This window comes from Amblyomma americanum, chromosome 1 (assembly GCF_052857255.1).
Source record: "Amblyomma americanum isolate KBUSLIRL-KWMA chromosome 1, ASM5285725v1, whole genome shotgun sequence".
In the NCBI taxonomy this organism is placed as follows: domain Eukaryota; kingdom Metazoa; phylum Arthropoda; class Arachnida; order Ixodida; family Ixodidae; genus Amblyomma; species Amblyomma americanum.
In genome coordinates, this window is record NC_135497.1 from 180,964,595 (window position 1) to 180,992,098 (window position 27,504).

General features: G+C 44.0%; 1 protein-coding gene across 5 annotated transcripts in view; it reads left to right on the forward strand.

Annotated features, from left to right (window-relative positions):
• Positions 1-27,504, forward strand: part of LOC144114287 (serine/threonine-protein phosphatase 4 regulatory subunit 1-like) — an 88,746-nt gene that overhangs the window by 37,837 nt on the left and 23,405 nt on the right. For all 5 annotated transcript variants that reach the window (XM_077647916.1, XM_077647914.1, XM_077647917.1 and 2 more), the window contains 11 exons: positions 1,569-1,711; positions 1,878-1,938; positions 2,725-2,810; positions 8,488-8,592; positions 10,094-10,159; positions 12,405-12,560; positions 14,509-14,757; positions 16,595-16,795; positions 17,071-17,274; positions 19,826-20,013; positions 23,666-23,805. In XM_077647916.1, the coding sequence (XP_077504042.1) occupies positions 1,569-1,711; positions 1,878-1,938; positions 2,725-2,810; positions 8,488-8,592; positions 10,094-10,159; positions 12,405-12,560; positions 14,509-14,757; positions 16,595-16,795; positions 17,071-17,274; positions 19,826-20,013; positions 23,666-23,805 (1,599 nt within the window). The remainder of the gene's footprint in view (positions 1-1,568; positions 1,712-1,877; positions 1,939-2,724; positions 2,811-8,487; positions 8,593-10,093; positions 10,160-12,404; positions 12,561-14,508; positions 14,758-16,594; positions 16,796-17,070; positions 17,275-19,825; positions 20,014-23,665; positions 23,806-27,504) is intronic.

A 27,504-nucleotide genomic window follows, 5' to 3' on the forward strand; every position in this document is an offset into this window, starting at 1 on the left:
CCATGGAACGCTCAATTTTTTAAAAGGGGATGCATTTTTTCCTACAAGCACAACCCTAAGTACGACCATTTTTGCATTAATTACTGGGAAATTGAATTAATGGGCTGACAAAGAGGGTCAAGAGAAATTCTATGTAACTTTCAGCCATATAGGAGTACCATATTATATTGTTGCTAAAAGAACTGAATCATTTGTAGAAAACATTTTCCGAAAAAGAAAACAAAGTCCAACCCCAAACTTCTATTACATGTGCGTCTTCGGTATGTTAAATTCCTCGCATGCTGTGCCATAGCAGCCCCTGATGTACTTCTGTTTTCAGTTTCCCTGTAGGCTTTTATAAAGCAAGACACAGTATTGATAGAGCAGGAACAATTAGGTTAATGTATGGCACTTTTAGAGCAAAGGCTGAAATCTTTAGGTCTAGTTGCAGTCTGTAAAGCACAGTCAGTAAAGTACTGTTACTGCACTAAGTCAAGAATGGCTATTGTTGCGGTGATATGATCCACATTATCAGATTAACCCATTCTTTACAGTCGTCTAGCCCTCTCATTGTTTTTTCTTAAGGGGAGGCGGTGACATGAAAATGAAACTGGGCAGGCGTAGTCCTGCAGTCGCTTATCATGGCATCCATTTCCCCGTGTGCTCCTCAAAGCCGAAAGTCTACGCTGGGCACTTTTGTCGGGTTTTATGCTCTTTTATTTAGAGCAGTAGTCGTGAGTTAGACAACCATGTGGAATGGTCGTGTGTGTTTCGTTCAGCCGTTCGCATTGTATTTTAGGTAGTATGTTTGATGAGAGTGGTTTTATTTGGTGCTTTAGGGTCTTTGCAACATACTGTCAACATTTATTGCCAAATGCAGTAGCAGATTTTTTATTATGATGTCGGGGAAGGACACGCCCCCTTTCTACCCACAGAAACCATTCATTACCATCCTGAAAAAAGAGAAAGAACTGCAAGCTGTGCTATAAAAAAAAACTCTTAACAAGTGCAATGTGCAGCACATCCCGTATCTACCTCCACCTCATGTCTTTGCGTGACTACTTTCTCTAGTGGCACAGCAGTCATATTTCCAACTTGAAAGAAGTGCAGTGTATCATGTACGCAGTTGAAAATCTCAAAAATGGTAGCTAAGAATATGCAACATTCTGTATATATTCGAACAATGTAACTGAATGGTTTATACTATGATGATGAATATGATGGAATGACGATTCAACACTGGCTATAACGAAGCTACTGACATAACGAAGCTACTGACATAACAAAGCTACTGTCACAACGAAGCTACTGCCACAACAAAGTGATGACTATAACGAAGTAATTGCCACGTTCCTTCAGCTTGATTTTAACGAAGTTCAACTGTATTTTAATTTTTCGTAATCAACTTGGGGTTTATTTCTTGTGATTGGCGTGCGTGAGATGTGAAATTTGTGCATTTCGGCACTTGCTTTTTCAGTGCGCAGTTTATATTTCAATGGCCTGGTGTCATTTTGCATGCCTGATTTTGGTGCATTAAGTCAAGTGTTATTGGTTCTTCGCTGGAGTACAATAATCATTGCATTTTCCAGAGCCAAGTGTACGGACGGAATTGGTGGAGCAACTTCCCAACATCGCCAGTTTTTGTGCCAGTGAAGGTGGGCTGCTTCAAAACGTGGTTCGAGAACATGTGGTGCCCATCCTGGTGCAGTACCTTACAGATGTTGCTAACCAGGTGAGACTCTGTAGCCTGCTTCACTTTTTATGTGCTTTTCATGAAAGGATTTCAGAACGCGGTTGCTTGGTGCTTGGTTAATGCATTTTGTAACGCATATGTATTCTTTGTTTTAATAACTTGGCTTTTAATTGTGGCATTTCACTTTGTATTGAACTCTTTTTAGGTCAGGAAGAGGACACAGGTGTCTCTGCTGTTCATATTAGAACGAGCATTGATAGACCGCAGTAAGTCTTGCCATATTTTTTCTCGAGTTACGGCACAAAGCCAAAAGCCTTTTAATTCTGTTTAACCGTTTAAAAGCATTTGGATATTGCATATTGTGTGCTCCAAATGTTCCTGTTGTACCAGCAAAGACTATGCGAGTGACTGCAAACAATGTCATATTGAAACGTTGCAAAAGGCCAGAAACAAGTAATGGTCGAAATTTTCGGAGGCCTTCATTATGGCGCCCCTCATTGCCTGGGGCGCTTTAGGACGTTAAACCCCCATAAATCATAAACTAATCCAGAAGCTGAGCCTTCTCTATTGTGCGTGGTTACCTGCTTTTGCTAGCATGCCACCTAACCTTTTGGTTCCGGATGGGAATTCATGGTTGTAAAGAATTTTTGCATACCAGAGGAACTAAATGATTATTCTTAAATCTGTCATTCTTGGTGTTCACGTCAACCAGTCGTGCACTTGGATCATAGTACAACTGCCACATCTGCTGAGGTTGCACTGGCAATGGTGCCAGTGGTAGGAAGACAGCACATCTCATCATCTTTATTCTGCTTGGGTGGCTGACATGCAAAGCTTTGTGCACATATGGCTTTGCAGTTTGGTGCTTCAAAACAATACCATAGTGTTAGGAGCGCAGTCTTTTCTTCTGTACATATTTTTGCCTTTAGTCAGCCCACTCAGTGTAGCCTTGGTATCCTGAAATCATGTGGCTGCTTTGAAGCTTTTCCCCTGCTTGCTTCCGCTCTTTCACTGCCCTTCCTGAGTTGTTCTCTTTGCTTCTTTTCTTGTAGAGCAGCTGGAAGAGCAGATATGCAGTCTGGTGGTACATCTGACAGAAAGTGAAAATGTGGACGAGTACCGCATGGAGGCTGTCACTGTAAGCTATTGTCATTTTTTGTTAATGGCGTGCAGTGTCATATGTGGAGTGCCATGGTAGCTGGCCTTCATGCCTTTTTCAACCTAGCTTGGGGACTCTGGTACCTAAGACCACTTGCAAGGGCTTTGATAACGTAGCCATGTTGTTGTGAAAAGGGAAGTGCTATGAAGAAACTTGAAATGGAAAGTGGTGCCGTGGGATATTTGGGCTTATCTTGTGGGTCCCATTAAGAACAATTGATGGGCCTTATAATGTCTAATGACATGAGCATGGAAATGTTGCAAACAAGCTCCAAAAATGTTAACACTTATGTGGCAATTGCGAAGCCAGCTTATGCTTTTAATAGGCATCTTTTATTTGAATTTTTGGTTGCATCACTCTGCTCTACACTGGCTAAGGACACATTTTGTGCATCTTGCGTGAATGTCCGCATGAATGTAGAATAGATCACTGTGTTGTTTTTGTTGATTTACCCTTTGCCCTTTTGAAAAATGTCTTCCCTTGACACAGTAGGGTAGGGACATTGATGCTTGTCTTGTTTCTGTGCTGCATTTTGTTTGTTCGGATCCATCCTTTTTAGTTGTAAAATTGTTAATGAAGGACGCTCTGGTTATACAATTGGCAAATTACTTGCATTGGCAAATTACTGATGCTTTGGATGGGTACCAGTTTTTGTAAATTACCTTGTATGCTTGGAAATCTCCAGTTGCATTAGCAGCATTAACGATAGGTAACTTTGGGTAAGGCATTAGTAAACGTGGAGCACTGTGTGTAGCTTGCATGTCTGGTAAGAAATGTTGCCTCATATTTATTGTCCCATGCGTTTTTTTTTTGGTTCCAGTGTTTGAAAAGCGGTTGCAATATAAAATTAGGTTTGAGATCACCTGAGTCGATCAAGAACTGCAGTAATATGGTGCTTCATTGTTTTAATTTGCTCCACCTGTTTAATGCTAGCCTGACCTAGGATCCAGAATGACAGCAGACACAGCCATTATATTGCAGTTTTTGTATGACTCTTGCGGTGTCATGTCCACCTTTAGACTACTGATACTGAAAGTGCATGTAAAAAAATTCAATTATAACTATTTACCAGGCGGGGCAGATTCTATATGCGGATCCATATTTACTAATCTATTGTTACATTCCAAAAATACGACCAATGAAAATTCAGTGTGTAGTGGTATTTTAGTTATTCGTGTACAGTGTATGCTGCATGTGATATTTTATTGTTTTAAGGTTACAAAAAAACCGTATCATTTTCTCTTGGCTCAGTTCATTTATTAACCTCATAACTGGTGTGCTGCATGCGATGATTGATTTTATTGTTTTATGATTACAAAAAAACCGTATCATTTTCTCTTGGTTCAGGTCATTTTTTAACCTCGTAACTGGTGTTTGTGCCTACATACCTGATGTTGCTGAATGTGTTGTCAAGATTTTCATCTTGGCAGCTTTCATGTTCAGTACAGTGCATGGATGTGGTCTTCGCCCTAGTTGGATTTGTGATGTCAGTGTGAAACTGAAAGTAAACTGGACTGTTGAAATGCGAGCTGTTGAAAAGATTTTTCATGGAATTAAGTATTCTTATTTTGCTGTTTGTATTTCAGTTGTATTTTGCATATGATTTCGCTATGGTAGTCTCCACTTCCTGCATGAATGGTCTGCCCTTGTCAGGATTTGTGGCTTGCAGACCACATGGCAGTACCATGAGAGGACTTTTTTTTCTCTTCTGCTGGTTGTTCTGCTCGCTGGTTACTTTTGAGTGGCTTGCAGTAGGTCACTTCTTCAGCTTTGCACTTAGTAGCCTGCAGGATCCAGCATAGTTGTACGCTTACCCCTGATACTTTGGGGGTTGCAGTGTTGATTCCCTGAAAGACATGGGTAGTGAGATGAGTTTTATAGCATTGCCATCTCACTACCTTGTCTTTGTTGGAAATAGCACATGCAGTGTCAGCGGTGCCTCGGCCATTGCACCACAAAGCTCCGGAAGAAGCCAGACATTTTTTCTGTGCAGCCGTCAAAGGGGCTGCGAAATGTCTCTGATGGCTAAGCATATCACAGCCACCTTTGATGAGCTGTACATGAATTTGTTGTCATCGAGACTTCAGGAAAGCGGCCACAAAATCCTCTTGATGAGGAGAGACCAAACTTGGCCTTGTAAGGCACTGAAAAATGTACAACAGTGCTGCCAGTTTGGCCAGTCGTGATGCCAGTTTTGGGCAGAGCTGTTATGCATGTATTCAGCCAGTAAAGCCTGCTTTGTAGTAAAGCAGCAAGCTATTATTGGTCTTGGCTACGATAACAGTGCGTAGGCTGTATTGGCAGCAGCCTTTTTGTTGACTTCATTTTATTATGTACCGAAATTTGACCCAGGATGCATTTGTGGCTTGCTGTGCTGCTCGGGAAGTTTCTTGTCCACAGTTCTCGAATAGAAAATGCAGTGACGCCTCGTTATTTCGAAGTCATTGGGACCCATGAAAAATAGCCAAATTAGCCGGGTTTTCGAATTAACTGAGCCTAGCAAAATACAGGATCCAGGCAAAAAAATAGTTGTGGAGCATATACTGCCTTGTAAAAGTAACATCTCAAATTGTAGCCATTGCTGGGCAAAGTTTACTCCACATATTAGTCGACACGTAGACCCTGCCCTCACTTCATCCCGTTGCTGCATTTGTTTTTTAGTTTCCCATAGGCTGGCATCACAGCACGTGCGCAACTCAAAGCAATGAATGCGTAACGATGCGATCACCAGCCCAGATGTTGGAGACTAATGGAGAATTGCTCTCGTACTGCCTACAGCTCGTAAGACGAAGTGATCGCCAGCACGAAGGAGGCGGGTAAATGGTGTGCAATTCGAATTTCCTTTAGCGGAACAGATTTGCTCATGAATTAACATTTTTTATGCATGGAGCCATGCGTCCTGCCGGGAGTGGGTACCAACACTGGGTGTGTCCAAAACTGTCTTGACCCCCCAAGTAGGTCAGCTGTGTGTATAGGCAAACTTGAATGCAACTGTTTTGTCATAAGAGATTTGTTTTGGGCAGTCAAACTGTTACGGGTGCGTAGCAAGAATGATCATCACTGGGGCTGGGGTGTTTTGCATGTCAAGCATTGGCGTCGCTCTGTGGTGCTGCCTTGTGGCTCTAAGGGTCTGTTGTTTCACCAGTTTGGGGTGAAATCGGGATTGGGCATTCTCATATAGCATCCAAGATCTTCGAATTAATCAGGCTGGTGCAAGCCGCTGCTTTGAATTTTCTCGTCATATTTACATGAGAAATTACGAAGTTTATGAATTAACAGTTCAGATTATCGGGTTTCACTGCATGGCCGCACTTTGAATTGTCACAAGAGATGGGAAGACTGCACCCAGGGAGATGTAACTGGCATCTCTGTGCAGTCTTGTCACTATCCAATGATGCAATTTGCAAGTTGCAAATTGTTTGGATTAAGATGTGGTGATGTTAGTCCAACGATATGTAGCACTCGTATCCCCTGGTGTCCATCTCTGTTCGCTTCTTGGTTTGTGCAGTTACTGCAAGGGGGAGCGGGCTGCACTTCAGAGGTTCTGCCGCTATTGTACTTAGCATGAGGGCCGGTCATTGTATGTCTACTGCATTCTTTTGTCTTCCTCAATTTTGTGCTTGCTCACCTTCCCTTCATCAAGTGCGCCTGCTACACACGCTTCAGAAGTTCTTTTGCATGCTGAGCTTTCTTCATCATGGTGAAACTGTGTTGCTTTGTTGAGATCGTCAAGTTTGTCACAGCAGTAATTTTCGTTGGTAGCTAAGAAATGCATCAGTTTGCACATGCTGTAGAGTGCAGCTTACTGGCCTAAGTTATGCATTGTACAGCAAGTGCAGTGTGAACGTAGTGGTGTGTCCATATGTGGCATGGGAGCATTGGATGCACTGCATTATGATATGCTCTGCTGAAATCCAAACTCGTTGCACCTTTTGTACATGCATGCATTCTCTTCATAGTGGCCTTCAGTCTTCTTAATTGGTGTAGTAGCAAAAACTTGGTTGAGCACAAGGCCTCTGGTCTGGGGCTGGCAGCAGGGACTAAGAGTGCTTAGTACCCAGAAAGTTGTCATGTTTTTGTTCTCATCGCTGTCCATATTAACGGGACAAAAATATATTGATCCCAATGGGCTCCCTGCATTTTCACTCTGTCCATTGTCCAGACAGGAATTAACGGGGCACGACTGTATGCCCATTTCATACTGGCTCTACATTCCACAGCATCGGAAAGACACATCTGCACTCGTAGTGTTACAAGGTACTACTGGGTTGGAGTATTTGGTAACATAATTATCTGTGGTAACTGAGTGAGGGTTTACTTCCTGCATGTCCTGTGTAGTTTTGAAGGCCACAATTTTCAGTCATTAATACTGGCAAGCTGAAGCACTTGTGTATACAGTCTTGCCTCGTGTATATGGGCACTTTAGTTTCCCGGGCAAACCTGTCCATGAAGCGAGTTGTCCGTAATAATGAATCATGAAAAGAAAATTGTTGTAACACCTTATAATTACGGGCCACTTCTGTACGGACTAGCTACAAATGCATAATCTTAGTCATTATCTTAGATTAAATGGTGCAGTTTGACACTTCTAGTGGTGTACAAGATGGATGATGACTTTCTCCTACTACGACAGTTCATTCCACTAACTGAGTACATAGCTATGCTCAGTTGGCTGAAGGCTGTGGCTTTCAGCATAGCGCAAGCTGTTTTTCCACAGCTATTCATGCAGTACAGCAAACCATAAGACGCTTTGACTGGCTTCTCAGCACTGTAAAGCATGAAGACTGAGAAAAAGGGCATCATTCAGGCATTTCCACTTTCGTGCTGCCTTTTGCAGATCTCTCGTAAATGAAGGATATGGTTGGGAAAGTCGAGGTTTTCTTTTATCATTCTCCTTATGAACATGGCAAAAATACACAGGCTCTAATGGCACCTCTGCATTAGAGTTGTCCACAATTAGAGTTGTCCACATTAATACAGGTTGTATTAACGGTGCACGGCTGTATTGAATGGATAGTGCATGTTTAATTCTAAAGCTTTAACAGAGGTGCAGTAAGAGTCATATGATCTCTATTTTGTGGCAGTTAAAAATCTTTATGTGAGTAGTGCAAGCTCATTAAAATTATTGTTTTTTTATATCTTCCTTGTGGCTGTAATGCGATTTCCAGCATTGTGCATAAACGTTGCTGCACAGCCAACCGTGGAGGCTGCTGCGGTCAGGGCATCAAATTGGCTGTGGTTTGTCATTTATTTGATATCATATCACAGCCACCTTTGATGACCCTGGCCTAGCACAACTCACCTTGAAACCCACCTGAGAATCAGCATGGCCAATTTGGGCTTTGGATAACTATTGCTTGCTGCACTTGTTCGTCAAAGTGGTTGCGATGTGTTGCGGTTACTGTTTCATATCACAGCCAGCTTTGATGAGCAGTTGGCTTGCTTGTCAGCACATGCTCATCGTTTGGAAGGTGTTCACAAATTGCCTTTTATTGGTTGTAGGTGTTCATGCTATGTTCCTGATGTAGATTCTGATGTAAGCATCTTCTTTACTAGGTAAATTTACCACGGATGTTTTCCATGCTTTCCAATTTGCAGAGGAATAGCAAGCAGAATTGCATTTCTTTGCCCCTAACACTTATTTTAACCCTTTCAGTTGATGACTAAGATGGCACCGTATGTTGGAAAAGACACAACTGCCTATTTATTTCTGCCACGCTTTATCAGTCTATGTCAAGATGACTCCTTTCACGTACGCAAGGCAAGTGGGGAAGCTGCATGAGCTGATCCTTACAAGCATGCTTGCAAGTTGTTTTAAAAACTTGATAGCATCATAAGTTCTGTCGTGGATTTTTAGGGAGATGTTGATTACCTCCGAAAATGATTCTATCCTACGATCACAGGATTTTTTTTTCTCCCCGGTCTATTCAGCATCGACATTTAAGTTTGTAGTGAGAGTGCTTACACTTTTCTTGCAAAGTGTTGCAGCATGGTCTCCTACGTAATGTGGGCCTTCCATTAAAAAAAAGCTTATTGCGGATATTAGATTAACCTCGCTAAGTTCCCTGGAACAACCGTGGAGTTTATTTATATGTACTATTGTAATTAAGAGCTGCAATAAGCTCACCCTGAACAATTCAAGTTTCAGTTATGCAACGTAATTTTTGTTTTGGATGCCGTAATTAAACTTCGGGCCTTAGTCTGAGCTACTGTTGTGAATAAAGACTGGTTCAATCGGGATTCCCCAAGCGTGATTCAGCTTTTGAGGCTGAATAGAAAGGGGGCTTTGAAACACTCGCCGTCAACCACCGTGGACTGGCAAGCTGTGGAGCAAGAGCGAAACTTGTGTTCTTATTGACAGCTGACAGTACAGGCTTGATGGAGTGCCAGAAACAGTGCTATGGTGTACGTTTAAATCGCAGAAGCATTGAGCATGCTGGCATTGGCTGCACAGTGTTGTCTGACATCAGCATGCTAAGGATGTCAGCGGAACATTTGGTGCCACCCAACACATGTAAGGGCAACTTCTCAGTCATCATTGAAAATGCCAGTGGAGCAATGACTGATTTGATTGTGCTTGAAGACTTCGATGCAGATCGAGTTCAGTTAGGATTGAAAGTGCCTGTGAGACTGGTATGAATGTCTAGTTGACACCTACAAGCTCTCTACAACTAATGAAGGTAACCTTTTTAGCACTAACTGGCATATTGGCATGTTAGGTCTGTTCAGCCTAATTCATGTTATGATGAATCTAATGTACATTTTGTTCATATCAAGATAAGCACGAAAAGGCAAGATGCTTTCATCACAGCAGTAATGAATTGTTCCATATATGGGACTTCTACATTTTTTGCATGTGAAATGGGTCAAAAAACATGGGTGTACAAGCGCATTCACCTGACAAATAATTGGGAAACAGTTTTCTATTTTTACCAGCTGAAATGTGTAGGCCCTAGCTGTGCTGTGGCTCAGACTGTCTAGAGTATCTGGCAGATACCTTTCAGCGAATTTTGGAGGCGAAATTCTAGAGGCTGTGCTGTGCAATATCAATGCACGTTACAAGAACCCCAGGTGTTTCTGGAGCCCTTCACTACGGTGTCCCTCATACATAGCCAGAGTCGCTTTGGGATGTTAAACCCTAATAAACTAAAACGAAACTTCAGGAGCCTATTGTGGACTATTTTGCTTAGTTGAAGATTTCTACAATTGATGCAAAGCGCCAGTTTCTAGGAGTAAAGGTCAACTTTGCGTTCATCTTTCAGGTCTGCGCAGCAAACTTTGGAGACTTCTCCAGTATTGTGGGGCAGAAGTACACGGAGGATAATATTGTGAGTGGCACGTTTCTTTTCACATGGTCTATTGGCTAGTTTGTGGCTGCAAAACAAGCTTTGCAGCAGCGCTTTACCACACAGCAGCTTTCAGGCAGCTCTGTTTGCTTCTAATGTGGTTGTCTGAAGTTGTACTTCTTTGATGATGTAGTTGGTGTGTTTGCATGTTCGCTTTGATGATGTAGTTGGTGTGTTTGCATGTTCGCTTACGGGAGCCCCATGTACCTTACTTACCTCCAGGTTGCTGTGAGCTTCCACGTACTCAGTCGCGTTTTTTTTAAGGCGACGATGAACTGTCGTCGGCTTACGCTCATTTTGAAACAAAGTGTGAAAAAGCAGCCTTTTAACAGAATAGCTTTGCTACTCAATATGGCGGTGCAACAACATTGACGTCGCTGCGCTGTTGCTGATCGCCCATTTTCTGCCAATGACCGGTATATAAGATGGGGGTTGACTTTTCGTCATGGTTTTTTGACAAAACATTCGACCTATATTCCGGTTTTTACGGAAGGCAGTATGACTGCTGTGCCACTAGAGAAAGCGGTCGTGTGAGGACATGCTGGAGGTAGGTGGCGGAGGAGGAGGTAGATGTGGGATCTGCTGCACATTACACTTCTTCTTAGTTCTTTTCTTGTTTTTTAAAAGGGGGTGTGGCCTTCCTTGATTTCGTCATAATCAAAAATGTGCTGGCGCATTTGGTAAAATATCGTGGCAGTATGTTGCGAGTACCCTAAAGTGCCAAATTCCATGTGGTTGTCCAACTCTCCACTACTCCTCTAAAAAAAAAGTGCATAAGAACCGACAAAAGCGCCCAGTGTAGCGTTTCGCCCTCTAGGAGTGTGCGGCGAAACTGATGCCATGATCTGCAAACGGAGGTGGTCTGTGGCGCAGTAAGGAAAGGGTTAATGCAAGGAGACGGGTAGAAGTGCATATGGTCCAGTTTTAGGAGCTGCATTGAAATTGACGCATTTTGCTTCATAAAGCATGAAGTTTAGCTTACATACTGTTGCAAAAATCTGCTTTCATACCGACATTACGAATCAGTGGTGCTGTGTGACCACAAGTAAACCCCATCAGCCATAAATAGATCTTTGTAAATTCTGCACGCGAATTTTGTGCTTTTTGGTGATTGGAATTTTGGATGATATGAATATTTTTCGTGGCCCCCGTGAGATTCGTTCTGTGTACCCCCCCCCCCCCCCCCCCCCTCCCTCTCACGAGACCCTGTGTGGCACCGCGACATGGCCCATAGAGCCAGTGTATAAAAGCGCCTGGAATTTCGGACTCACCGCAACTTGCTGCTCGGTTTTTCGGACCTCGCTCGCACTCGCCGCCAATACCCAAGCCTCCATATTCAAGCTTAAAGGGAGCCTCTTAACTTTCGACGCTTAAATTCTGCACAGCTCGACACATTGCTCCTGCGTGGTTTCGCGGTACTCATCTGTGCCGAGCTCTCTGTCCTCAATACGGAAAGAGGTAGCAGCAACGCACGTGGGAGGCATACGGCTTCACTGATATAGCGAGCGTGGGAGGAAATGGTGTTACATTTCAAAGCGTGGTCAGCGTACCCGCGGCAAAAAGCACCGTAACCCCGACTTTTCTATCGTAAAACCGCAAACTGGAGTTTCGACGGCAGGCAAAAGATTCCTCTCTTTACATGGAAGCCACCGCAGAGTGCATATGACGAAGGCCAATGCTGACGGAGCGTTTGCTACAGCTGTTTCTCTTTTCTTATTGTTTAGCCATCTTAGCGTTGTTCCAGGCCCATCATACTGCAGGCACAGCGCAGTTCCCGCAGCGGCATGTTCGCTTTGCCGTTTAGACTTCCTAATCCGTGCGTTCATCGGCGACATGCCGAGGGCAGCACAGCCAGGCCGAGCTCGTGAAAGTGGTCGCCGCCTGTCGTCTGTAGACATGTCGCGTGGTGAAATTTAGTCACGAGGAGCTTTAACGTGTATGCAATAAAACTGACCCATTCCTCTGGGAAAATGGTAATAAGGTAATGTTGGTAAATCGGTCGTTGACTGTATACCACTTTTGCACCCCACAGAACATTATTGTTTTGAGTCATTGTGCCATTGGTAGGATTCCAGTCACGTTGGGTCGAAGCATTTATTTTTGTAAGCAGAATTATTGGTGTGCTTCGCTATTTTGACATTAGGAGTGAGTAACTGTCATTCAACCTTTACTGCTTTTTGGCTTGTTTTGTGGATGGCTTACATTTTTTTTGTCTGAATTCGGGCAGCCTGTTTTTCAGATGTTGTGTGAAGACTGCGTTTGGGGGGTGCGGAAGGCCTGTGCTGAAGTTTTCATGCCAGTCTCTTGCATCTGCTCACTGGCTACACGTCGTAATAGGCTGACACCACTTTTCGGTTCCCTGCTGGACGACCAGTCACGATGGGTTAGTGCTGTCAATTGCTTTACACTAGACCAGTTAGCTGCGCTGCCTGAAGACACCTTTGACGCTCAATGTGCTTGTATTATTAGTAGTAATAATTCAAGGTTTTCCATTAGACTGTCGAAGAGATCTATAACTGACAGTGCTGTTGATTTTTTCCAGCAATATCATTTTGTTATTCTTACTAAAATGTGATGGGAAGAGCAGGGTAAAGTGCACTAGAATTTTATTTCTTGTTCTGCCTCTCTCAGCACTTGGTCATAGTATGCTTTCAGAATGCAGTCTTAAGTCGGAGTGTTCAGTTTCTTATGTGCTGCTTGAACCCAATACAAGAGGCTTGAATGTTTAAAGTGCCATGCATTTTGTGTGGAGGTGACAGCTTTCACACCTTCCCCAAAGTCATTGTAGAACCTCATTAATGGGGGAGGCTACCTTTGAACACCAACTTTATTGTTTCCTGAGATATCTGAATGAAATTTTGAGGGTAGGCTCACAGCACAACCATTTGAAGAACTACCAAGTTTTTCGCACGTAATTTGTAGCGCCCATCCGAAGTCGTTATCGTAGCCTTTCATGGGCATTGGCTGGGGCCGCGCCGACAGTACTTGTCCATATTTCTGAATTAACGGGGCTCGAATTAACGACTATTTACTGTATTTGGGAGTTTGGGGGGAGGGTTCATTACGCGGGAAAAAAGTTTCCAACAAATTTTTTTGGAAGGGTCGAGATTTCATATATCTCTGTCTGTTCTTCCCTCATCAACAAACGCAGGCGGTCAGACATGTTCCTGTCCTGCAGCTAGTGTTTAGCATCGTTTTGTAGTGCTGTACACCAGCCCTGAAGGTCAGGCGCACCTTTCTTGCTGGGAGGTTAAAAACAGGACAGTGAGAGCACACCGTCTTGGCTTAGAGCACACAGTCTTGGCGCGCTCTGCCAAGGTCCACGCTGGCTGCGTGCGCTCCCCCCCCCCCCCTCTCTCTTCCTTTCTTCCCCCCACCCCTCTGGCTGGAGCTCTTTTCAACAGATAAACAAACAAGGAGGCTGTGGGGAAAAGAGGGTAGGCAGCCCCCACTGCCTTAGCCAACCCCTACCCTCCCACACCACACACACTGTGGCCACACCTTGGTCACCCTGCCTTTTAGGCTTTACCCACTCTTCCATGGTTTCATCTGGTTCCATCTTCTGTCCCCGTGCTGCTCACGAGGCTGCTCACGAGGCGCTTTTTTTTTGCCACGTGCTGTGTGCCAAGCAGCCCAGACGGAGCAGTGCGTAGTTCGAATTATCTTCGAATTAATGGGCTTTTTATACACAGATATGTATGGAGCTTGGAAGGACCAAGTAGAGTAGTTCGAATTATCCGAAAATTCGAATTATCGAGGTTCGAATTAACGAGCTTTCACTGTATTTCAATACAGCAAATGATTCTTAGCGGTCCCGTGAAGTTCTTTGTATCGAGATTTCACTGTATTTCCTTGAACACTTTTGGATTTCCAAACCAAGGCTCAAGCTATGTCTGTAGTGCCAGGCTCAGTCTGAGTAATAATTGTCACCTTGCAGATCAAGTCGCACTCACTGCTTTCATTATCATCTAAATGTTTGGGCACTTGCAGCCTGCACCCTCCACATTACCGGAAAGCAGCACATGAATTTCGGCAACCCTGAAACTTGTTTTCCCACAACGCCGTGGTCGTGTTCAAATGAAGTGGCGAGAATTTTGTCCTGCAATATATTCTCGAAACTCGTGAGCAAGTAGTGCCATTTGGCATAATTACTACTATCTAAAAATTAGCAGCCAAGTATCTGGTGCAATTTGTTCATGCGCATTTAAAGCGAATATTTCAAAGCTGTTACATGCACGGGTTCAGTGTTTTCCCGGCTGCTATGTTCTCGTGGTGAGGTCTGCTCGTTCTTGTAAATGTGCCCATGCTAAAGGTCTTGTGTTTCATTGCAGGTTCGATCAGCAGCCTACCAGGGCCTGGGGCCGTTCATCTCGACATTTGCTGACCCACTGCGCACAGGACTTTACTGCAGTGAAGATGGGGTGGTGAGCATGCGAGTTTCTGATGGCCCACCAGAAGCTTGCAGTGATGAAGAGGCTGCAAGCCCCGCAGAGACTGCAGTTTCTTTGAAGGGGACTGGCATTCAAGAGTGTGCGGTAACCCTTGTGCCTCCAGCTGCAGACCCGGTGAATTTTGGGAAGGTAGGCAGCTTCTTAAAATTTAAATATATATATGCCTTCAGTAGAATCTTCATGGCTATGGCGTATTGTATTAGTACAGAGCCTCACTTGTTGCATGGCCTAGTGAGACAACCACAGCTGTTGCACAAAATGCCAGATAAATAGTGCTGCTGATCATGTACCATATTTACTCGTATAATTTGTGCACTGGTATGTTACCCTCCTAAAAAAAACTTTACCTCACAAATTTACTCGCGTATTTTGAGCAAACTCTACAAAGATCAAACTCTACAAAGATCAAAACGGGCAATACCATATAAGTGCATGGAAGGGCCGCACTTTTTTTCCAGATTTTAGGGCTAATTTGAGGGGTGGCAAGGACACCCAGTTGGGAAATGAGCGGTAATTCTACGTTCAATTGTCACTCGTGGAGTATTCAGTGTTCGAGCTGGTACTGTGCTCTGGTGCATTTTTGATTTTTGATAGCTGTAGCAGTTAAAGTTAAGGCTAAAAAAAAAAACATTAATGGGCATTTGTTACGGGGCTTTATAGTAAGTGTGTGGCCCCAATGCCAAAGAGATACTCTAGGGGGTGATGCTATATTTATTCATTTGAAAGCAATTTATAGGCAAGAAAGTGGACCAACATTTTGCTCAGATTTCCTCTCATCACTATCGTAATTTGTAATTGTCAAAATAATGCTAGAGTGGTATACAGTACCCGACGGGTAATTCGGAGTTGTAGGATATTTCGGACCTTGATGAGGCACAGTCACCCCATAGAAGCGCATACGTATTCGCGACGGATATTTCGGACTTGAAAAGTTCGAAAGCACAATTTTTTGGACTAATATCAGTCACCTGCGGGCCAAAATCTGCCATCTCATTGGCTTTTCGCCGGTGCAAGATGCGCCATCTTGGATTTAGGTAGATTTACGTTGCAGTTAGATGGGCTTGACATACTTTCGGTACCTCATTTTTGACAGTAGAGGTGGCAGTCTGATTGTCATCGCCGGCAACTTGCTTTTGTCGCCGACCATTCCGGCCATTTCTTGACGGAATGATCTCACTGCTGCTTGAAAAGCCTTTTCTGTCCAAGCAATTTTAAAGTATGAAGAAATGGCAGTTCGGAGCTTCCGCACTCGATTTGTGCCATCTGCGTCCTGTTTGGTGTGTGCACCGCGAATGTGATCGCACATACTAGCATTGGAGTCCTTGCCAGACTTGACACTAGAGAGTGCCAGCTTTCCAAAATGGCGGCGCTCACGATAAAATGGTCTATAGGTCGGCGCCACGAATATGCTTCAACCCCTAATTTTTATTGGCCATTTTTATAAAGTAAGATGCATATGTGCGGCAATGCGTGTTATGTCCTTTGAATGTCTAAGGGAAGGATGAGGTGCTGCTGTTGCTGCTGTTATCTCCTGCATGGCTATTTAGCTGGCGCTGACTGGTTTCCGCTTATGTGTTTTGTCTTAGGAAGGGGGTTTGTTATCAGGTGATTGAGGCGTGCTGGTTCCTGCGCCCAAGTCTGTCACTCTCTCCCAAAAAAAGCTTTCGGCTCGCCTCTTGAAGCATCGGGCATGAGTTTGCTTTGGCTTTGCCTTGGCAGTGACATCTTCTTTAGAGCGGCATGATGGTGTTTCCTTGCCTACAGGAGTGGCAGTGGTGGTGGTAGTGGCAGTGGTAATGGTAGTGGCAGTGGTGGTGGTGTCGCAACACTTTCGTGCAGTGGTACGAAGGCTCTCGACACCATGCCATTTGAAAGTGCCCATGTGGCAGGATGTTTAGATTTGCCTTTGTTGGAATGGTGAAACACTGTTGAATGGAAAACCCCTGAAGGTGTGCTGTGGTTTTAGGTAGGCATGATTGAAGATGCCACTTCTGCGCTGCTGGAGAAAGGACAGCAACAAATAGCTTTTGACGATGACAAGGGGGAGCCCTGCGGAGCCAGCTCTTGTATGGCCAGTGTCGAGGATTCCTGTGGCCATAAGAACTGTGCTGCCATGTCCTTGCCAAAAAAGCTGGAAGATGCCTCCACAGGTTGCACTGCGGAAACGGTATGTTAAGCTGCTGCAGATGCTGTTATAAGTTAGTGCAGTTACTTTGAGGGCACATCAGCTTGTAGCTTTGTTGGCATTGTCATTTCGTTGCCCTGTTGCAAGGTGCATTTCTAAAGGAATGATTTGATAAATGAATGAATGAATTTGTCCATTCAGACACTCATTGGGGTGTGTTCTTCGGCTGGTAATTTAGACTATTGAGTTGTGATAAACACCACCTTACCTTGATTTTAAAGGTTTGACTGACAGGATTGTTTGTTCTGTTTGTCTAGGTTTTTGACGGAGCTCTGGCAGCACCAAAACAGTTTGAAGGTAGTTTAATTCAAAAGGATGTACCAGGGGACCAGCAAGGCTGCACTGAAACCTTGAAGGCCTTGTCTGTAGAAGGGGATCGGCAGCGGCTAGTGGTCCATGTGGATTCTGGGTCTGACAGTGACTTCAACGCATTCCAGTTTTGGCGGATGCCAATCCCAGAGGTGGGTGGTGTATTGCAGTTTTTTAGAGCAGTAGCTGTATTGAATGCAAAGACTATAGTTTCAGTCGGTATGCAGGTTTGACATTGAAGTGACCTTTGAACTTTCACGATTAAGTCAGATTCCGAAGCCAATGCAATGGTCAGTGCAATGGTGTCCCCAAAGTTGGGCCTGGTCATTACCAACATTGGCTCACCCCACCCCCAAATGTGGCCCATCCCACTTCCGAAATTTGACCTTCTCGTTTGCAAAAAGTTAAGCCAAGATATAAGAAACTGCAAGATAATAGAAGCGAGAACAGCTATCATTCAACCATTTGGTGTCAGAGTTCAACTGCTGTAATTTTCTTTCAAAGGGCATTATCAGCCAAAAAATGATTACCTTGATATTGGGAAAAGTCTGTTAACCGGAAGTACTTGTATTTGGGCGTGTTGGTTCATATCTTTTCAGGAGGACAAAGGGGCGCAACAAAAACACACGGACATAGAAGTAGACAGGGACGAGCGCTTACTTAACCGTGCCATCATTGTGTGCATGTACACATCTTGGCATTTGTGATGAGCAACCACAGTGAAATAAGATGTGGAACATTTTACTTCAAACTGTTAGGAGTTTGTTTCCTTCCCTGGAGTGGTGGGCAAAACAGTTACACAAGTCGTGACGTGGAATTCACCTATGTCAGCTCAATAATTAATAATGGAATTTTTTTATCTTTGCCTTACGGCTTTTGGGAGAGTTAGTGCAAACTAAATGAACAACGCAGCGGCCATACTACAGTTTTTGTATGCCTCACGTGATCTCAAATGGTCCAAAACATCACAACCTTTGTTAGGCCTTTGAAACCGAAACCAAAACAGCATGAAATAAAAAAATCATAAAATTTACTGCTTGTTTGCGCAATCCATGTGGCTGTCCATGTTTTCAGTGGGCTATGCATCATTCCAGGGACAATGCACAACTAAAATTTGGTATCTACTCCTTTAACCCCTTCACACATGCACATCTTCTGCTATTGCGAAGAATTGGAAAAGTTGTTTGTATACGTAGAACCCCCATTCCACAAACCTAACACACTGGCTCAAAAACAACTCGCACATGCTACAGATTTTCATGCTCACTGAATAGCAGCTGCATTAAAAAAAACCCACATTTGTGCCTATGTAATTAATAATGCTAAAGCATTAGATGGCTCAATCTCAAAGTCATGTCTGCAAAAAGTGTCCGCAAGTAATGGCACCATGTGATGTAGTGAGCAGACTAGCCACGTGATTTAGATGATGTTGCATGCAGGTGTCTGGAAGAAATGGAACCATGTGATGTCGCGAGCCGGCTTGCCACGTGATGATGTTACATCATTAACACATAGTTAGTTAAACCTCGATGTAATGAACTCAATGTAACAAACTCCTCGTTATAATGAAGTATTCCAGTTTTCATAACTTTCCACCCATAGAACACCATGTATTTTTAGCCTCAATATAATGAAGTAGATTTTGGCGCACTTTTAATGCAACGAAATATCATTGCTGGCTGGAAATGAACCCACAGAAAAAGTGTATCGCTGGCGCAGTGACATTTGCAGTGACATGCCACCCACTAGCGTGCACCACTCTCGATGCATTGCTATACCTAACCTGCGGTTCATTGAAGCCGCTGTGGGTGGTTGCTTAGAACTTGCCACTGCCTATCATAGGATGTCTAATACTGTTATAAGGGTGCATCATGAATAGAATCATAGCCGATTTAAATTAAAGTAGCTCTGAAACATCTTCAGAGGAGAGTACATAAGCTATCTCGTTTACTACATTCTGTCGACATGAACACCTGAGCCACCTCAGTCGCATGTTGCTGCCTAATTCTGTTCAGACATGGCCATTGATTAGATTCGTTTGGGCGTTGCGCAGCTACCGTATCCTTGACCAGTCAGCATTGTCGCTCTGGCAGGTCGGGAAGCTTCTGAAAAACGTAAGTCTCGGGTTCCAAACTTACTTGTGGGTGGAAAAGAAACTCGCGAATCGCGAAAGATATATTCCGCAATGTTTCCGCAGTGAAGCGAGCGAAGCATACTAGAAAAGTACCACCATTAAGTTTTAGTTAGGCTGGCTTCACTGCATGGCAGCGACGTGTTGTAGCCACCCTCAAGTACTAACCACGTTCACCACGTCATTTGGTTTTACAGCGCTGGCACTGCCAGCAGATGCCCGAGGCCACTGAGCCGACCTGCCTCCGTGCTCGAAAAGTGATAAGAGCGTTGTTAAGAGTTCGGTATATCGAATGATCGGCGAAATTGCAGAAATTGCAGTTTGACATTATGCGCAACTTTCCTATAGTAGATGTAGTGAATAACTTCAGGGCTCAGTATATCTGGTCTCGACTGTACGAAAAATATTGGTGCGTCGAGAGATTCGTATCGTAGATTCTACTGTATCATGCCATGGAAGTCTGCTGTTCAAATGTCTGCTAATTATATCAGTACTTTAAATCTATTTCAGATTGTACCTTTTAATTGCAACATGCGTAGCTTAACCTTAGTGCCTGTTTTTTTGTTGCCCAGCTGGAAGTGGACATTGAATTTTTGGGAAACCGGCCCACAGCTGTTCATGTGCGGGCAAAGTCTCAAAGCCAAGGGAATCGCTGTTTTTCCTCTGACCTTAGTGTTGAAGTTCTTGGTGATAATGGCAAGCCAATTAATACTTCTGGTGACCTGGACTTGAACCAAGACGGTGCCATTTCTTCTCAAAGGTAAAGTAGACTGATTTCTAATGTATTACTTTCAGTGTTTCAGAGCAAAATTTGGTTGCGAGTTTTCTTTATACAGTAAAAGCTCGTTAATTTGACCTTCATGGGACCACAAAAAAGTTTGAATTATCCTATGTTCGAATTATCGAATGGCCTCGAAAAAACTGATAAGAACCACCATTTGCATTACGATATATGCACCATATTTACTTGCAGCCTTTTCTGCGTTTTTTTACGTTTGCCCCAAACTTAAGCGCGCTGCAAACTTCCGATACGGTTTCATGACACGGTGGTCTTTTTCAAAATGATGTCTCAGGACGAGCGCGAAGCGTTAAAAAAAATGGCGCCGGCCAATGAGGCGCTTGAATTTCGCCAGGTGCTGTCCAACAGCCAATAGCATTGCCTACCCCGCAGGGTGGCATCTGCAGCTTGCAGGCGTTGGTCAGTTGCGACACCACGGGTTCCCGAGCATCCGCAGGGACATCCCCGCAGGGGGATGATGGTGAACAGTGCATCACCACAGACCCGAGCACCCACGCTTGGCCGTGCGTGGCATTGCCATGTCCAGGGAAAAGGAGATCCTGGTGGTTGAGCCGATGCAGAGCGTTTGGACCTTTAAGGCCCCTCGGCGGAGGCAACACACCACTTTGGCCCCAGCTTCCTGTAGACGGCACCCCCTCCTGACCAGACCGGGGGAAATCGGCAGTTGCCTTTTCCTCTGCTCCCCTCTGTCTTTCACTTCCCTATCATCTTTCTCGGGTTTTTTCACTTTTCATAGGCGGCGAGGGTTAACCTTGTGTGGCCAACCACCCTGAGTTGTCATATTTGATTATAGCAGTGGTGTACAGCTGCTGTGGGCAGGGCTTGTTTTAAAGTTCCTGTCCCGTCCCCTTGTTGGGCTCCATGGTGGGTTGCTGGCACCATGGCCGAAGAACAAAACTTTTTATGGCTTCCTCCCTGCTTACTAATGATCGCCTTTTGAAAAGGGGGCGGACCGATGTCACATCCCAGTTTTTCAACAAAAGGAAGACAACTTTCCCTAAGTACCACATCGTCCACAGTAAAGAAACAGAAAAGCCAGCCAGACAAATATCCCCGTTCCTTGTTTCAAGAGTTCTTACAGATTCCTTGGGCCCTCAGTACAAAGTCACAAAGTTGGCTAGTGGTGACCGCCTGCTCGAACTGCTCGACATTACTCAAATATCAAAACTTGCAAACATTGAAACTGGCGATATTCCTGTCTCTGTCACACCACACAGATCATTGAACACAGTACGTGGTGTCATACCAGACAATGACTTTCTGCACCTAACAGAGGAAGAGATGCTTGAAGGACTTTCCCCGCAAAATGTAGCCAACGTCCATAGAATTAAAATCCGCAAAGACAACAAAGAAATTCCATCAAAACACCTTTGCCTCTTGCACCCTGCCCGAGTCAGTCGAGGTAGGCTATGCAAAAATCTCCGTTCGCCCATATATACCCAACCCTAGACGCTGTTTCAAATGCCAGAAGTTCGGTCAGGGCTCACAAAGCTGCTGCGGTCGCAACACCTGTGCTGATGCCGCGCCACGCTTGTGCAAACTGCGAAGGCGACCACGCTGCTTATTCAAGGTCTTGTCCTTTCTGGAAGAAAGAAAAGGAAATAATTACAATAAAGCCAAAAGATAATATCAAAATCTTCCACATTCATGCGCAGGGCGAAATCGGCCGCCTTCGCCATGATAATTGGGCCGCTCAGTGGAATGTCTGCGCTTCTCATTTCCTTCACCCACGTGATCACAGCGGTCTCAATTTCCGGATACTTGGATAATCTGAGCCTTTTTCTGTTGCTGGTGAAATCTTCGGCTTCGTAGGCATCCTCGACGGCCTTCCTATTTCGTACGTAGGTCGACAACGTGCTTGGTGGAATCCCGTGCTTTTTCGCGATTTCCACTTTGCTGGCCTTCCGTTCATCCACCTCGCGTAAAATCGCCACTTTCTCCTTCACCGTCCTGGTGCAGTATTTCCCATGCGGACACAAGCTCACAGCAAGCGGCGTGCAAAATGAGGGCTAAAACACTAAAACGTCGTTCCTCGAAGCAGTCACGGCAGGAAAGACTGGTTAGTACTTGTTCCAGCACCCTAGCGGCACCCCGATGGTTGTGCCATCTATCGTTCTGCCGCGAAAGCTTCCAACGATGGTTTTCAACAGCAGCGCGCAGTTCGAATTATGGGTGGCGGCGCCAATTTTTGAGTGAATTAACGAGCTGTTACGCACAGACTTCTATGCACTGTGGACTGGACCACGACGACTATTTCGAATTATCCAAAATTTCGAATTAACGAGTTGTGAATTAACGAGCTTTCACTGTACATGGAGTTTTACACAGATGGCTCCAAAACAGCGATGCATGTTGGAAGTGCCGTAGTACAGGGGAAATGGGAAAAAATAGTAAGATTACCAAATTATTTATCAATTTTTACTGCGGAATGCTATGCAGTCTGTATGGCTGTGGACAAAATAATACATGAGAACATCAAAAGCAATATAATATGCACCGATTCCCTGAGCTTACTCACAGCGCTGCAGTCAAGAAATGCATTCTGCTGGGTCCCGAGCCACGTCGGCATAGAGGGTAACGAGAGAGCAGACGCAGCAGCTGTACAAGCTCAAAATGGTGAAATAAACAATGTGGACATACCTTTTAAATACTGCATGAAGTTGATACATAACACATTAAAGAACAAATGGCAGAGTGGGATAATGAACTCAACAACAAACTACACTTCATAAAGCCCACCTTGGGGGAATGGAAGACATGCAGACACCAGGAACGTTTCACTGAAGTAATCTTATGTCCTCTTCGCTTAGGACACACACAACTGACATACAACTACTTTCTTACAAAAGAAGACAAACCGGTTTGTGAAAGATGCGGAGACGAGCTCACACTAAACCATATTTTATTCGCGTGTTCAGACCTAGAAAAACTAAGCAAAAAGTATTTTAGTCAATTTTATAATCAATGCATTCCGTTTCGCCCAGCACTACTCTGATGGAAAATGATGAGACATATCCAACTATGACGAAATTGAAGTCTTATTTTTTCTCGATTTTTTGGCCCCAAAGTTGAGAAGCGAAGGCAGGAAACTGAAGCCTTCAGGGTTATCCAGCAACCATGCAAGCATGCCGTTGCCCTGTTACCCTGCGTTTGGCCTCGATTGCCTAGATTCCCATTTCTTTGGGCGTGTGCATAGACCAGCGTGGCAGGGGACAAGCTTATCATAAAGTTATAATTATCGAAAAATTTCACTGTACAGGTCACGTGAAGCATGTTTTAATTGCATCTTCATTATCATTCTGTATTTTGATGCTGGCTGACTGCAGCGTTGTATGGAATTAAAATTGTGCTGGGTGATATTAGTGTCGGCTAATTTTTTTAATAATGCCTGCATGGATCGCTGCAGTACAATTTTTCACTTGTGCTTAGAAATGCACGATTTCAAATGCGTTTCATGGAAAGGAGGAATTATCAGGAAGAAAAGTAGTGGTGAGGAAATGTGGTTGTGATGACTGCTAGGATGGTAGCAAAGATGAATCATTGAGCTGTTAATTTTAAGGTACTCCGACTGGCAAAAGCAGGCAGCCATATTATCATATGCTTTTATTTTCAGACTATCTGGTGATTCAACACTAAGGATTCGGACAGCGTCTCTGTCTTCGTTAACATCAGCCGATCAAGAATGCAACATTCTTCTTTCCTCTTCAGTCACAGAAGCTTCCGTGGCTTTCAATGAAGCTGGTGAAGTAGCAGGTAAGCATAACTGAAGTGCTGAATCTGGCATCCTTTCCTAGCATCATTCAAGAACACTACCATCTAAATAATCTGTATGAATGAATGTAAAGTAACCTCAACTGTAATAGTTGCGGTATAAACATTGTTAAAAGGGCCATCAGGGGAGGGGGGGTTGGCTTCATGTGGGTATATCGGAGAATGCAGATTTCAAATATGCATTTAGATTTCAAATGTTTCTCCTGGAGGAGAAGATATGGTAGAATAACATCCTAATGGGGACATTTTGAAGACTTATCGTAATTTCTCTGAAAGCTTTTCTAAGAATATTTAGACATCGTCAAAGGTCCGCTGCACATCCTAAAGCTAAGAAAATGCCTATAAAGCTGTTTTGTTAATCATAAATAAAAAATCAAAGAAAAATGTGGCACTCATTAGCCTTATTAGATCTAAATGCTGACATGTCATATTTAAAAGAAAAAAGGGAAAGCTTGAGGAATTAGCTGCGGTATTGCTAAAAACAATATCGATTACGCTGAAATCCGTAAATCAAAGGCACTTGACAAAGAAAAAATTGTTTTACTGCCACTGCCAATTCGTCTATTGAACATATTTGAAAAATTAGCTGTAGTGTGTAGGTGTTGCTAAACGCATGAACACCAAGTTTTCTCAAAGTAGTTCATGGAAACATATCAAAATTTTCATATGCCACTGGCACTGAATGCTGCCTGAATGGAATTGAAAAAATAAGCATGTGGCCTCAATGCCATGGACATGTTGTAGGGGATGGTGCTATTTTTAATCATTAGAAAGCAGTTAGTAGGTAAGAATATGGACATGCTAAAAATAGCACAACCCCCTAGAACTTTTCAGTGTGAAGGCTGTGATATCTAATTTGTCATTGCCACTCAACATAGCCCCTTAAAGCTCAGTTGGTATCCAAAATCATCAGTTTCAGACAGCTAACTTTTGAAAAAATGCAGCTATGGCAGTATGAATGGCACCGTTGTGTCATTCAGTCCGGCCTTGGAGTATATCCCTTGCCCTAGCACGGGCGAACATTGGCTTGGAACCGTGCTGGCGAGCCGGGCGACCTCTATTCATTAGCATATCTTGTTGCTAGCTGGCGCTATTGTTGCTGTAGCAATAAATGCCTGTTTGTGTTGGCCAATGTGTCGGAATGAAGTTTCCGTTGTGTGTAAGGCCTTGGAAAACTGAATTTAAAATTTCATATATTCAGTCATACTGTTGGCCAGTACAGGCCCATACAGGTGTGGGTTGACGTGGATGCTTGCACAGAAAGTCAACAATTCAAAATCACATTCAGAGCCAATGACATTCTGCATACAATACAAGAGAACAGAAACAAAAGCTGCAGGAACATTTCGCGTCTGAAATAACAGTTCAGTTTTGTTGGTGAATACATCGGAAGCGAATTCTACATTTAAATTGGGCCAGTGGAAAGTAAGAATTTTTAAATGTATCCCATTTTGCCACAATGGGATCTCTGTTTACACGGATGTGGTAAAGAGGAAACTGGAATTTCGTTGATGCAATGTGTCGGCGGCTTTGGAGGGTCGGTATGCATGCTTGGCTGCACAGAGCAGTTACTGTCATGTCGTGAATAACGAGAGTGTATGGAGAGCTTAGTATGGATTATGGTGGAAATTTTGTGCACATGTAAAAAAATTTCAAGAATTGTCAGGAATATCATTAAAAACATGCGCCAAGTCTGGGAAATTGACTCACTGAAATAAACAATAGTCTGCCGTAACTCGCTATGGAACTCTGAGTGCACAGAACATGGTCTGGTCAGGTTGGCGTGACATATTCTCGCTTGAGATGCATATCATATATGTAAGGCGTGACATCCTATTCATTTTAGCTGGCTTTTTTTCTGGATAACCACAGCACTGCACATGCTAGTTTGTTCTGTACTGGTTGCCACTCTGCACCAGTAAAAATAGATGCATTCAAAAGCATTCAAAAGTTGAGCTTGGTGCATAATGGCCTTAGCTGCCTATGTTCCATAAAACAACACAACACAAAAGCATTTTCCAACGAATAAGCCGGTATTGGTTTTCTCTTGCGAGGCCCCTTGCTGCCCTACCATAGCATCAGTCATTCTGGAAATCAAATGGGGGTACTGCAACAGAAACTGCAACAGAAGTGGACGGGACGTGTTCAGCCCACTTATTTTGTTGCCAGTGTTTTTTTATTGCAGTATCCACATAATGTTACCATCCACCAACTAGCCCAGCTTGCCGCTCGAATGCATTCTGTGAAGCTTGTTCTCTGACATCGATTTCTTGGGCCACGCAGAAACTAAATCTAAGTTAAACTTGGATGCAACGAACCTTCACCGACCAATTTTTCGGACTCTGCGGGGTCCGGTAAATGGCTCGAATGATCGAACAGTCCGAAAAATTCACAAACTTCAGAAAAACAATTTTTCTGCGGAAAACCGGCTTTAAAAATTGCAATCTTCGCTTCTTTTGATGATCCTCTTGCAAGGGATTAGACTGTATCTGAGCCACTCATGCTTTCGTCATGCCCACAGCACCTCATTTCACACTACCAGACAGTGCAACACTGCTGCTGGCCATGCTGCAAATTAATAATGCATATGCCGCATGAAGCAGAAAGTCTGTTTCCGCTGGCCACAACACTCACGAAGACTGAGAGAGGTAATCCATGGGATGGGACACAAGCAGAAGTGCCTCTGAAACCCCCCCCCCCCTGCTGTGCACCATGGGTGGTGTAATCCAAGCTACAGGGAATGCTGCAGCAAGCCGTGCCAATCCTATCATATGCTGTTTGTTAGCCATCTCGATGCCAATGAAGAGCGCATTGTTGGCAACGATGAAGTACAAAAAGCCAATCTAGTCCTTCAGTTTAAATCCAAGATGGCAACACATTCCAGTGAGGTGCCTGAGGGTTCCTCAGCAAAGTGTGAAATATCGCCCAGGTCTGAAATATGTCTGCTACTGTGGTGAATGCCTCGATGTTGAGAAGTTTCTCAATTCTCGAATGCCGCCCTCATTGAAGTGCATGTATTTTTAATGAAAGTGTTGCGGCGGTTGACCTTGATACAGTAACCCCGATATAACAATTGTGATGCAGCAAACTTTATTCTTTCAGTTTCTTGCTTCCATCGAAATACATGCATTTTCTTCTCGATTTAATGAAGTTCTTGCAAGCACAAAAAGCAATTTTGAGCGAATTCCACTGCTACCAACGCACAAGTGTTGGTAGCAGCAGCAACCTGTGAGCACCACATAATGCAGACTCTCTTGAGCAAACGTCTGGGAAAAATAGCTGACTTCATGACCGCACCATGAAGTGGGCTTGGGAACTTTGGTTGATAAACTCGTGCCCATCTGGCCTTGTTGCTGTGACTCAGTAGTTATGGAGCTCGACTATTGATCCCGAGGGCGCAGTGGCAGCGATTAGATGGCGGTAAAACACAATTGAGGGGTGCATGTACTATCAGGCTTAGTATGAACTACACCGCACTAGCGCACTCTCGTGGTGTAGTTCGTACTGAGCGCGATAGTGCTGTGTGACATCTGTGCATGAAGAACCCCAGGTGGCCGAAATTTCCGGAGCCCTCCACTATGGCAACCCTCATAGCCGATGTCGCTTTCGGACATTAGACCCCTTAAACCAAACTACACCATCACGTTCTGTCCCGTAAAGTGTGGACACAGTTGACTGTCG